The sequence below is a fragment of the Mya arenaria genome, chromosome 12 (genome assembly GCF_026914265.1).
Source record: "Mya arenaria isolate MELC-2E11 chromosome 12, ASM2691426v1".
In the NCBI taxonomy this organism is placed as follows: domain Eukaryota; kingdom Metazoa; phylum Mollusca; class Bivalvia; order Myida; family Myidae; genus Mya; species Mya arenaria.
In genome coordinates, this window is record NC_069133.1 from 2806072 (window position 1) to 2820143 (window position 14072).

Sequence of the window (14072 nt, forward strand, 5' to 3'; positions counted from 1 at the left end):
GCTATGGCAGTTTTCACCGACCTCGCTATGGCGGATCTCACTGACCGCTTAATGGCGGTTAACACCGACTCGCTATGGCGGTTTCCACTATCTGCTCAATGGGGGCTCTCACCGTCCGCGAAATGGCGGTTATCACTGACCGCGCAATGGCGGTTAACACCGACTCGCTATGGCGGTTACCACAGATTGCTCAATGGGGGCTATCACCGACCGCGCTATGGCGGTTATCACTGACTGCGCAATGGCGGTTATCACTGACCGCGCAATGGCGGTTATTATTAAGCGTTCTAAGGCGGTTTTTATTGACCGCTCTACGGCGATTATTACCGACCGCGCTATGGCGGTTATCTGACCGCTCTATGTTGGATTCCACTGACGATTAAATGGTGGCTTGAAAAGGGATCTTGGTTAAATTAAAGGCTACTGGGTTTTTTCTTGTAATTCCAATTGTTGTAGAAGGGATGTTAATCGTAATATTATATACATATATACGCGCACACACACACACACACACACACACACACACACACACACACACACACACACACACACACACACACACACACACACACACACACACACACACTATAATTTTTTTCGGTCATATCTTAAAGTGTTAAGTCTAAAACCATTCATGTAAAGTCAACTTTTATTTCAAGATTTGTTTTGTGTAAGAAGTCAAAGGACCTGGGTCATTTAGTTATGCAGTATGTGTCGTTAAGAGGTGGATACAATTATGCTCAATATTCCATGCTATGGAGAAATGAAGCAACCGACGTCTTCCTTCATGATTATCATTATTACATACTTTAAAAATATTCATTCTTGATAGCGTGTCATAACGAACCTAGGGTTACATTAGTGGGACGTTATATCCGCTCCGATGCGTCTCCAGAATGAGCGATAACCTTTCCATTTTACAATCCTGCATGTCTGCAGTTAATGCAGCAGGCAATATTTAATGGTATCATTTTACACGTAGCAGCCGAATATAATACAGTTCTCGCTCTGCCGTAGTGCCTTCTTTAATTGACTCAATCGGAATACCTCGTCCATTTTACATCGAAAACAATTTCTGGTGTACATGTATGGTTTACACTGTCAGAACTCTTTACATTAACGTACGTTGCAAGTAGATCGCGAAGTTATATATATTGAACAGTTAAGCATCAGGACTTTACTCTTGAGAATCTTAATTATTAATTCAATTATACACTTCATTGGCAATCAATTTAAAATGATATATACAAAATACACATCAAAACACTACAATTAATTAAGACTATTACGGCAAATTGGCCGAGGTGTACCGAATGACTTTTCACTGTCTGGTACATTCTTTAATTGATTTGCTGTAACACTAATGTAACAGTATTAACATTTATAACAAATCGGCTATGGGAGCTCAGCTGTAACTTAAAGGATTCGTACAACAGACGATAGAGGTGATCTACAGAATTGTAAACGACAAAATGACAAATCGACACTCAGGCTTAGCAATTTCAATATTATTGAACTGTTCCTAAATAATCCCATAGCACACAACTTATCTGTCATGGATATTTGTTCGGCAGAATTTCATTAAGTTGAATAAAAACAAAACATTTGTTATCAATTTGCAAAAGCACTACTGTCAGAGGTATAAAAAGTTTTCTCCAACCTCAGATAAGTAGATCCAATAATTTAACCATGCTAGAAATTCTTTTTGCCCACGGGCAAAGATAAAATGCCCGTATGGAACTCCTTTTTAATGGTAACCACATTGTAATTACCTCTTTTGTTGAAGACTGTCGTCTGTAGCGCATCATGTAAACCTTGTCTTGTGGCAATATTTAGAACGCTAATTAATTATTTCACGCTTCAAATGTCACCATAAAGCAGTTTACAAGCCCCCTTCAAGAAATAATGCTTCACTCTCCCTTGACCTATTTACAGACCGTTTTGACTATTAACATACGACATAATCTGAATCACTGCGCGCATATCCATGACAACCACGAATTATCGCATATCGATACACAATTATTTTCACTGAGTACAAAAGAGTTCCAGCAAAAAATACACTTTTACTTTTAACTGAGGTGGGAGAAAAAGCATCTACCATAGCCGCTCGTGTAAGATAGGTTCATCCCGACCCTCGCGAAGGAGTTTTGCGGAAACTCGGTAAACCTCGTTTTCGCAAAACACCCTTCGCTCGGGTCGGAATGAACCTATCTTTCACTCTCGGCCATGGAAGATATTTATAATCTTATATCCGGTAAGTGAAGCGACGTAGCGACAAGGACATTTTGCCAGTTCTGGCATCATTTTAGTTTTATTTTCAGTCTGTTATCTCACAAACAACAACAGACAACGAAATATGTGTTTTATTACAGACAACGTTGAAGGTAAAGGCGCCATTCAGTAATGAAATTGCATTTAAACATGTCTCAGACTGCAAACTCCCATCTGCTTAGTTGTCGAGCATACGTTTACCATGGATACCATTCTGGTTGTACAAAAAACTCACACTTTTAAAATTTTACAATTAATTAAAATGATGGTAAGGTGCCGTTTTCCCATGCTGAATTATCGTCAAAACCTCTGCGAGAGAATCATAGATGACTACATCAACCGTTTGGTGATAATAACTATAGATAATGGGTAAGACAATAATACAATAGTAATTTTACCATATAGAGCTTATTCTTGTAAAATTCAACCATGAAATTAATTGATGTTAAAGTGACTCGCTCATGTTTTAGGACCAAAAGTTGGTTTTCTCGGTAATGCATTATTAAACACTTATTTTATCATTATTTTACTCTATGATATCGAAATTGCAAAACAAAAAAAAACAGTTATAGCATAAACAAGTATTCTGCTTTTAGTGGGATTCGAACCAACGCCGGTAAAGTCAAGAAATAAATAGTTAACAACAGGCAGGTCCACACGGCCACCGGGACTCTCACAAAATTGTGGATATGTTGACATTTTAAGGATACATTGATGACATCACGTGATAATCTCAATCAACCAATCACGTAACCACAGCCGTAAATAATTTTCAATCGCGTTAAAAACGGTTATGAAAATTGTGGTCCTCAAAGACGATATATGAGCAAATATCAACATTTTCTGAAGGGTTCCAGCTTTTGGTATTTTGTTTTAACACTCCTTATGATTTGTCACACCCTATTTCGTAATTAAAAATATGCATTTTACAAACCATGAGCGGGTCACTTTAAAGTTTCGGTTACCCAAGGCGATGCTTTTCAAAGGTAATGCACACAAATCATTCGTGCTTCTATCACCACGTGGCGATAATTACATTATAGACAAGGGGCGAAACTCTTGTTCAAACCAACTTTATCCACACGTATTGAGTATGCAGCCTTTAGGATGGATAACATTTTGTCTAATAAATACTCAGCTGACGATACTGTGTGTAAGTATATTGTGTGTTGTGGGTATAACATCCTATCTAATCTGGTCAGCAACAAAATTTTAACAAGCACCCATACTACCCAGAATAGAAACCCAAATGAAGACTCCTAATACATACCAAGTCTACGCGAACATTAAAATCAATAACTCGCCATCAAGACATGCTCGAAGAGCGAACTGCACAAACGCAACTTTACATCTCCTTGCAGATATAATATGTTACAATGTATTGTTTTGTAAGTTATTATTGACCATTGCACATTTTATTTCCTAAATAAATTCGCGTTTACTACGGCAACCCATTGTGTATAACACTAATAAATTTCATTCGTTACGTTAAAGGTAGCCAACAGGTTTATTGATTCGATAAAATTTATCCAACGAATAGTACTAACCGATGAAATTGCTTTGAAGTGCACACTTACCAAACTATATCATGTTAATAACTTATTCAGCCACTGTTTATTCTTGTTTCAGTTAAAGTCAGCCGATATACAAACTGATTGGTCAATATATATCCAATAATTACTGTTGGCCAATCAGATTGTTTTATTTACAAACTTGCCAAAAGAAAACTTTTGGATAGCTTATCTTGATTTATACCATTGGCAACTGGTGTTTTGTGAAACCAGTTTACTCCAATGACTGTGATGATGGGTGTTTTATTTGGTTAAAGCGAGACATTATGTCATAATTTGAGAAAATGACGTACGTGGATTTTCTCAAAGAGTTTAAGCCCTGAATTAAAAATATTCTGGTTTTACAAAGCTAATCCGGCGGTACAAACACAATCATACCGTTTTAATTACACACGTTACTTCGGAAACAATATAGTCATTGGTCTGTTACATGAACTTCAAATAGCTCGAAATTCACCTTTTATCTGTACCGAAACTTCTTAAACGTTACAGGTTTAAGTAGCTTATTTTAATTAGACAAAACACATTCTTCAATGTGATTTTGGTAAACAAAATATGGTTGATTGTGATAACCATAAAAGTAATTCCTATTTAAAGTCCAATAACTCTAAATGAAGTTAATATTACACGAATTAAAAACAAAACAAAAATAGTAAGATTAGCTTATTCTGTTATAAGGGACTATAGACGTTTCGAGAAACTGAGGCCAGGTATGTTTTAGTATTATTCAACGGTTATCAAATTGTTAACGTACCCGTGAGATTTGTCTATTTGGATCAATTATGTTGAGTTTCTAACTGCTTTTGGACTTTTGGACATCTGCAATTTGCCTCAGACCCCAATGGAACAATTACCACTAGGATGAGCTGAAAATAGAAAATAATAGTGTTATTGTTTGGTAGATCGGACGTATTGCAATTCTGAATATAATTCAATGCCGTGATAAAATGTTTCATGCAATTGAATTGAAAACCATACCTGTAATAAACGCGTTCAAAGCTGACTCATATATGTCATTTGTCAGTGCTTTATTTCTTCAGATAAGAAAGAGGACTTTAGCTTCTTATATCGGTTAAAAAAAGAATCTAATATAAACACAGTTTTGGGGCACACGATAAGGGCAATGCAATGATGCGGCTGGAAAAGTTCCGTCTTGCGGACCTTTCAAATAGGGTATCGTGATACAAACCCGAAAAATTGCCTTATATAAATGTAATTTGTTTTAGGCTGTACTCCTATAACTTAAAGCGTATTCATTTACTGATTTATGCTCCTAAAAATAAGTGTTCTTAGTGTTATGCAACTGTTACAGATTTACACGTGCAAGTTTGTTAATACTCAGGTCCAAATTTCTCGAAACTGTTATTGCTTAATAATCTAAAGAAGCTTACTTCAATTCGCCAAAATATATACAAAAAATTGATTTTGATAAATGAAAAATGGTATATTGCGAATATCAAAATGAAAGTTCTTTATTTAAGTCTGAAAGCCTTCAAAGAAGTAAACATTACATGAATTATACAAAACAAAAATAGTGAGCTTAGCTTTATCCTATTATGGACTTAAGCAGTTTCGAGTAATTGGGGCCAGACATAATCAATAGCACAATTAATCTAAAAAGTAGAACAAAACACATAACAGACCATTACGACACGAAAAGAGCTATATACAGATCATAACTGTGTTAGTTGAATGAACGCAATATGGTGTTTCCTACCACAGACAGGGATCTTAAGACATTACTGCAATGAAATTAATTCATCCTCTCTTTTGTAATGTAAATCTGTCTCCAGAGGAAATAAACTCAGAGTGCTCTCAAGACTGTTTTTATCATTCAAGACTTTGCCTTAAAGGGAAATCGTTCAACTGATTTTGTACTGTTACCAAAGCCTGCAGAATACAAATAATACAATGGAGACTACTGGGGCAGTCACAGTTACCAAATATGTAACTAACGATAAGTTTATTAGTCCTTTAACTGACTTAATACAGATAACGAAATACTGCAGATACAGATTCTAAAATGACGATCGCAGTAAACAAATACATAAGGATTATTTTATTAAGAGGCACACGGTTAAATGTCCAACGGGTACTTAGAACGATGTCAATCAACGACTACAAGACTCAATCTTTGTACGGCTGAACATTATAGCAACACAAAGGTGCTACGCCGCTCGTCTGTTGTTTAGGGATACCTCGACATCTATTCAAGCACGAAATGTTGGCCTTTGCTCTACACGTGTGTATTGTCTCTGTAAACCAGTTTAATGCAAGTTTCACTTGAATACCTTGAATATGGCCTTGATACAGTTTTTGAACTACGTCGACGCCGCCCCGCTACCCACAATCCAACGCCGAGGTCGTCTCCACCGACAAACTCCCCAACGACAACAAAGCTATCACAATACCTAAACATTTATCTTTCAAACACAGATGAACTTATAAACTTAAGTACGGCAAACAATTGACCTAAACAATAAATTTTGTTTTGCGACAAATTACACTGAACTCTTCATCGCGGACGGACAAAGCGTCATCAATATATGATCGCTCTCAGTGGAATATAGTAATCACATACAGGGGTTCAACAGTTGAATTAAATCCATGAATTTTTCGCAGATTCTCTTCACAACACCAATGGTCCTGGCAGAAGAAGATTACAATCAAATAACCGATTATAATGCATACTATGTATTTGTAAACTGTAATAAAACTGTTATATATCTCTGCTGATCAGTGAATTGATTTTTGTCGGAAATGAATGAAATGTCATTACGAGCAAGTGAACACTAATGTGAATATGAATGTTTATAGTCAAACTGACAGCTGTGGCTTCCATATAGGATTTATAAATGCTGTGAACATTTACTAACTTTTGAATCACACAAAATGTGTGATATTACATAAAACAAGTACACAGTTATTCTTCTTCGGTAAGATTTGGAACCCGGGAGAAAACATCGATTTGCATATTAGTTATATTGTATTAAGGTCCTTACTTAAATGGCCAGCCCGTGTATGTTATTATATATTTTAGATACACATTTTAGTGGCACAATTATCTCAAACAATTGACTACAACGACCGTAAAATCTGCTGTTCCACGTTCGAATCCCTCTAATCTAACACCATAAAAACACACAACTGACAATGATGAGATTAGATAAGAAAACCACCAGAAACTGTAGAAATGCAAGGTTACGGTCTAAATAACCTGCAGCAAAGTGCATGAAGCGTTGGTAGTTTATGTTTTGGCTTGTTTCCATATTTAAGTGATTGGATTAGTTAGAAGTAATTTTCGGATTAATATTGGACAATCAATACACATTTCTGATAACATGAGCCGAAACAAAATCTTAACCAGAATGAAACACCGTATCGTACATAAATGTCTCCCAATGAGAATGTTAAAGCGAGATCTGCTTTAAATTAAAAGAAAATACATGATATTAATTGAGAGACTTCCCACACATATCCCGGACGTTTCCTTTTATTTAATAACAGCCATACTGTTTAGATTTGTTTTCCTGACACAGACCTCTGTTGGTAATGAAGAAAACATAGTGGTAATCGAAAATAAAATAGCTATTTATCTATGTGTGGCACTCAATTCAATTATCGGTGAGTAAATATGTGTTGTTGCTGCGACCTCACTAGCAGTATGGTAATGTCAGACAAGTACTTATATCATATCTTCCAAATAGAACGAAATGCGTTTCATGGGTTCTTTTAACATATTACATTCCACATCGTTGCCTGAACACATATGGAAACATGGGTTATATTACAAGCAACGTGTGCATCTTTCCAATAGAACGAAATGCGTTTCATGGAATCTTTAAACATACAACATTGCACATCGTTGCCTGAACACATATGGAAACATGGGTTATATTACAAGCAATGCGTTTATCTTCCAAATAGAACGAAATGCGTTTCATGGGTCTTGTAAACATATAACCTTGTACATCGTTGCCTAAGCACATATGGAAACATGGGTTATATTACAAGCAACGCGTTAATCTTCCAGATAGAATGAAATGCGTTTCATGGGTCTTGTAAACATATAACCTTGTACATCGTTGCCTAAGCACATATGGAAACATGGGTTATATTACAAGCAACGTGACATTGCAAAGCGTCCATAGGTAATTACATGGCATCTAAAGATGATGCAGATTGCAAAAGTCATACCTGCAATTTTTGAGGAGCATTGGGGAATGCACTATGTCGTCTGTATAAGACATAAAATAGCTGTATTATAAGCTTTAAGGTATCCAAATCACAAACAAGTTTTTCATTTTAATATTAATAATTTTAGCAGTACTGTTTATTATTTATTTCTGGTGACCCCATGTTTCTATAAACAGGGTATTACAGAAGCAACTTAAATATTGTATAACATCATTCAACTCAGGTGGAAAATTTAGAATAGTTTTTATCTTAAAAAAACCTATTTATTCAAAATGGGATTTTCATTTCTGAAAACTTGAGTTTCAATATTTTCATTGCAGAAAATGCACTTAGCATGAGCATTTCTTCCAGCGAGATAAAACAATTGAGGGAATTGTTGAATTTAAGGAAAAGGTAAATTTTTAACTTTAATGCTTCTGAAATATTGTTTGTATTTTTTAACTTAACTTGTTAATAGTTTCTTTCACGGTCAGTTTATTTAATTATATCTCTATTGACTTTCCCTGTAAAATTAAGCAATAATTGTTCGGTATTATAATTCATTAGAAAAACACCAATGCCTCGTTTGACTTTAACTTTCTCGGGTTAACAATTTATGCTATCACCCTCGATCTGATAGTTATATGCTATGATTTAATGCAACAGCCCCACTTTAACCATCACTATTCAAAGAGTTGTTTATTTGTAATCAATTGAATAGGAGACATACGCTATCTTTATCACGTAATGATCGTAAAATAGAGATATGGAAGGAGAAATTTACTACTACAGTAGATTTCTTTCTCATTTAATTGTTCAAAGTAGTTCAACCGCAAATCAGATAGGAATGTACCGATAAATAATAATTACCAATTACGGATGGAAATCAGTGAACCGATGTTATTTAAACAATGTTACATTTGTTGCCCTAGTTCGCTTGTTAAAATACGACCATTGTTTTACCGGAAACTGGCAAAGAACGTTTCGCCTTCATTGAAAATCGTTTAATATTGATCAATTAATCTTCCAGTAAAGTTTTTTTAGTGAGGCCACCGGTACATTAAATGGAACTATTCGTTTTAAATTTTAATTCTTCACAAATATATCTCTATCTGATAAGTGAATAATTTTGTAGGGTTACGACCGGTTTTAATTCATAACATGGAAAATAGTTAAATGACATTTCTGGTTTCGCCTTTTCGTATTCCCGTGAATGCAAAAGTTGCCGCTTCGAGAGACAAGATATCAATTTATTAGCGGTTAAACATTTTTCGCGTGTTCGGCCACCATTTAGCAAATCGAACGATCAAAAGAGCGGCAAATTACTAGGAAGTCGTGTATCTGCGAAGGCTCCGTGAACGCTCGAACAAGTAACAAGTTGCTAAGTTTTGATTAAACTTATGTGGCGGACAGAATGCGACATGTTCTTTGTTGCCTTCGGGCTTGGTGGGCCTACATGGCGAAAATGTGACCAATGCATGTAGAGTGCGTTCTTGGTGGGCCTACATGGCGAAAATGTGACCAATGCATGTAGAGTGCGTTCTTGGTGGGCCTACATGGCGAAAATGTGACCAATGCATGTAGAGTGACCAATGCATGTAGAGTGCGATAACGTAGCAAAAGTATTCATTCCGACCCGAAAAGTCAACATATGACTTAGAATGTTGCTTTTATGTCATTAACTTGGTACGTTGATGTCACAATATGTTCGCCATTTTCGTTGGGAGAAAGTACAAGTGTTGATCACGCAAAAGTCTATGATTTATTTTGCAAGCTTTTTGCATCATTTGGCGGTATTCTGTATTTTGTTTGCAGACGTAAAAGAAAACTGCTGATTAACTTTCATGTGCAGCTTTGCAATTTTTAACATCTGATTACTGACAGACGTTCAAAATGTAAAAAGTGATCTTGTAGTATAAAAAAGCATCAGAGAATATCAGTGATGATAATCAGCAGTTGCCAATAAATGTCAATTTATATTGCGGCACTTCGTAATTTAGACTTATATATTTCTCACTCATTTTATTGACCTTCTATCAGGAAGCTGAACATTATAAAACATAGTGATAGCACACTGTGAGTATATATGTTGTAGTAAATTGCTGTTGCGAAGGTTATTGACACTGTATTAAAGGTTGTTGTTGTTGTTGTTGGTGGTGGTGGTATTGGTGGTGGTGGTGGTAACTTGAGGCCGATAGTGTTTGCAGACGGTTGACAAGATGCTCAGTTCACATCATAGGGGGTGAGGGGCAACATTAATTGGCTTATACCGAACACATTTTACGTTTATTTTTTTAATTAATGTTGAGTATTTTTCTAAAGTTACAGACCAAAAAGTGTTGAATTATACCAACATATAAACAAAGCGCATTAACTGCACAGACGAAACGGTAGTAGGTAAACCCGAATCCCATCGCACTATAACGCCCGGGGGTAACAGTGGGCTAACAATTAACAGAGCGGGTAACAGTTCATTTCGTTTCCCACCAAAGTTTACTATAATTATACTCTATAGGAAATACAGGAGTGAGGTATAAATAACGTTTAAATAATAACTGAACATTATGGTCATACACTTACAAAGACATGCAAAATGTCTGCAAAGCTTTTCTCCTTTGTTGTCAAAGAACATATTCATGCATAGTTTTCTAACAACTGCGGTATATAAATGAATACTGACCCCAGAATAGAATGCTATTTATATCCAGACGGATTATCGTAATCTCTCTTCTGCGTTGCCTTAGCCAGTAAGTGGCATTTTTATGGGCAGTAAAATATGGCAATATGGTGTTCAAAAACATAACTGACATTCTTCCTTGAAGATTTGTGATTTGTTAATATATGTGGCACGATGCATAAACGTAAATCCACTTTGCAATTATTGGATAAGCAAGAGCCATTTCATTAGCTGAAATTGAAAATAAGCCTGGACCAAGGTAACATGGGCGTTTCTAGTCGATATTGGAAAACAATCTGCTTTCCTCGAAAGGCATAATTTATATTTGTAAAAGGTTCAAAGTGATTTTACTTATTTACATAAACTAAACTTGACATTGGAACTGTGCCGTAAATGTTCATTTTGTTTTGTTCTTGATAGCTAATACATAATTATCTATACATTTGGAAACAAGGTGCTTACACATAATTCAACAGTGAAACACGTCTTGAAGATTAAATAACTTTCCTCCATAATGTTTTAAAACGTATCCGACTTATGATTAAAGACAGTATCGTCTGTAAATCTATTTTGTGAAATTCAGATTAATTTTTACAAAAGGATGACAAAGGGTATAGCAGTTTACGTATACTACTGTCATCGTGTAAATTTTAATTGATTTTCTTTTTGCCTGCAATGTTATGTTTGGTGAACAATAATTTGATACAATTCTGTCCCCTTTATGTTTTTTATACCAAACTGATAAATTGATATTTAATAGAAATTGTTATTCTGGCATGTCAAACTAGGTAACCCACCACAATTAATAGTGTATTCCTTAGTGAACATCGATTGCGTGTAAATGATAACTTAAGTATGCATCCTAGAGATCCTTCTACTTTCTCATTGCCTCTCAAAACGGACATAAGTACTGTTTTCTATACAGACATTGGACTCAAACGTGATTCAATCAGTGATTTTTAGTGAAAATATGCGAAAATGTATTGAATTTTGTATAGTTCAAGACACACTTATACTAATCGAATTGAGGTCAATATTGTGATTTCGATGATTGATGATTGATTGGCCCTGAGCAACACTACATGTGTATAAAGGTATTGAGTGATGCCCCAGGACCTGAGCAAGACTACATGTGTATAAACGTATTGAGTGATGCCCTAGGACCTGAGCAACACTACATGTGTATAGACGTATTGAGTGATGCCCCAGGACCTGAGCAAGACTACATGTGTATAGACGTATTGAGTGATGCCCCAGGACCTGAGCAACACTACATGTGTATAGACGTATTGAGTGATGCCCCAGGACCTGAGCAAGACTACATGTGTATAAACGTATTGAGTGATGCCCTAGGACCTGAGCAAGACTACATGTGTATAAACGTATTGAGTGATGCCCTAGGACCTGAGCAAGACTACATGTGTATAAAGTTATAAACGTATTAATTGATGCCCCAGGACCTGAGCAACACTACATGTATATAAACGTATTGAGTGATGCCCTAGGACCTGAGCAAGACTACATGTGTATAAAGTTATAAACGTATTAATTGATGCCCCAGGACCTGAGCAACACTACATGTGTATAAACGTATTGAGTGATGCCCTAGGACCTGAGCAACACTACATGTGTATAAAGTTATAAACGTATTAATTGATGCCCCAGGACCTGAGCAACACTACATGTATATAAACGTATTGAGTGATGCCCCAGGACCTGAGAAACACTACATGTGTATAAACATATTGAGTGATGCCCCAGAACCTGAGCAACACTACATGTGTATAAACTTATTGATTGATGCCCCAGAACTTGAGCAACACTACATGTGTTTAAACATATTGAGTGATGCCCTAGGACCTGAGCAACACTACATGTGTATAGACGTATTGAGTGATGCCTCAGGACTTGAGCAACACTACATGTGTATAGACGTATTGAGTGATGCCCCAGGACCTGAGCAACACTACATGTGTATAGACGTATTGAGTGATGCCCAAGGACCTGAGCAACACTACATGTGTATAGACGTATTGAGTGATGCCCCAGGACCTGAGCAAGACTACATGTGTTCAAACGTATTGAGTGATGCCCCAGGACCTGAGCAACACTACATGTGTATAGACGTATTGAGTGATGCCCCAAGGAGCTGATCAACACTACATGTGTATAGACGTATTGAGTGATGCCCCAGGACCTGAGCAACACTACATGTGTATAGACGTATTGAGTGATGCCCCATGACCTGATCAACACTACATGTGTATAGACGTATTGAGTGATGCCCCAGGACCTGAGCAACACTACATGTGTATAAACGTATTGAGTGATGCCCCATGACCTGAGCAACACTACATGTGTATAAAGGTATTGAGTGATGCCCCAGGACCTGAGCAACACTACATGTGTATAAACGTATTGAGTGATGCCCCAGGACCTGAGCAACACTACATGTGTATAATTGTATTGTGTGATGCCTCAGGACCTGAGCAACACTACATGTGTATGAATGTATTATGTGATGCCCCAGGATCTGAGTAACACTACATGTGTATGAATGTGGTTTGTGAAGTACCAGGACCTCAGAAACACTACATGTGTATGAACGTTTGTTGTGCGCAAATATCACCTGTCTTTGATTGTGCTCAAACTTTGTATATTTAGATTTGAAAATGTTATATTGGAATAAATATTGTTTGAATCATACGTTTACTCAATATGCCATGCTACGTAGACATCATATTATTTAGACTACTTCGCATCTTGAAATTGAGTGGAAAGTTCGCATGACGCAATTGAGTGTAAAGGAACCTAGATAATTTGTATCGGTGGAACACTATATGCACTTCGGTACGTCTCCCTTGTGAGCGACAACTTTTAATGTTTTTTTTTCCTTGTGAGCGACAGCCTTTTTAATGTTTTTTTAAGTGGAATCACATTTCGTTCTTGTCTGCAGTTAATGCAGCACTTCGTTCTTAAGGGAGTCAAATTACATGAAGCAGCTGAAACTTTAACTATTTTTCTTTTCGCAACGGAGTGTCTGTCCAATACAAGCATTCTTTATCAAATAAGGATACGCTCTATTGGTATCTTGGGATCTTTAATCCAACAGAACGACGTTAAGCTGCACACATGTACGGGGAATAATGTTTAATTTTCAAAGAAAAAATCAATTGTTAAAAAACTAAGATTCTACAACCCGACACAAATATATTTCACTTGCTTTCAGGATATAATACAATTGCTTGTAGTAAAAACTCCGTTACACAAAGGTCATTTGTCACTTGCATGTTATTGGATTAGAGAAAACCTGATACATTGATATCACATTTGCAATCTACAAATGCATTGACAAAGATCTGGGAAATGCAGTT

General features: G+C 36.3%; 1 protein-coding gene across 24 annotated transcripts in view; it reads right to left on the reverse strand.

Moving 5' to 3' along the window:
* LOC128211285 (dopamine receptor 1-like) overlaps positions 1-14072 on the reverse strand; it is a 342707-nt gene that overhangs the window by 42020 nt on the left and 286615 nt on the right. For all 24 annotated transcript variants that reach the window (XM_052915906.1, XM_052915905.1, XM_052915917.1 and 21 more), the window contains one exon: positions 4600-4711. Coding sequence is in view for 1 of the 24 variants with exons in the window: in XM_052915930.1 (XP_052771890.1) it covers positions 4677-4711 (35 nt within the window). In the remaining 23 variants the exon portion in view is untranslated. The remainder of the gene's footprint in view (positions 1-4599; positions 4712-14072) is intronic.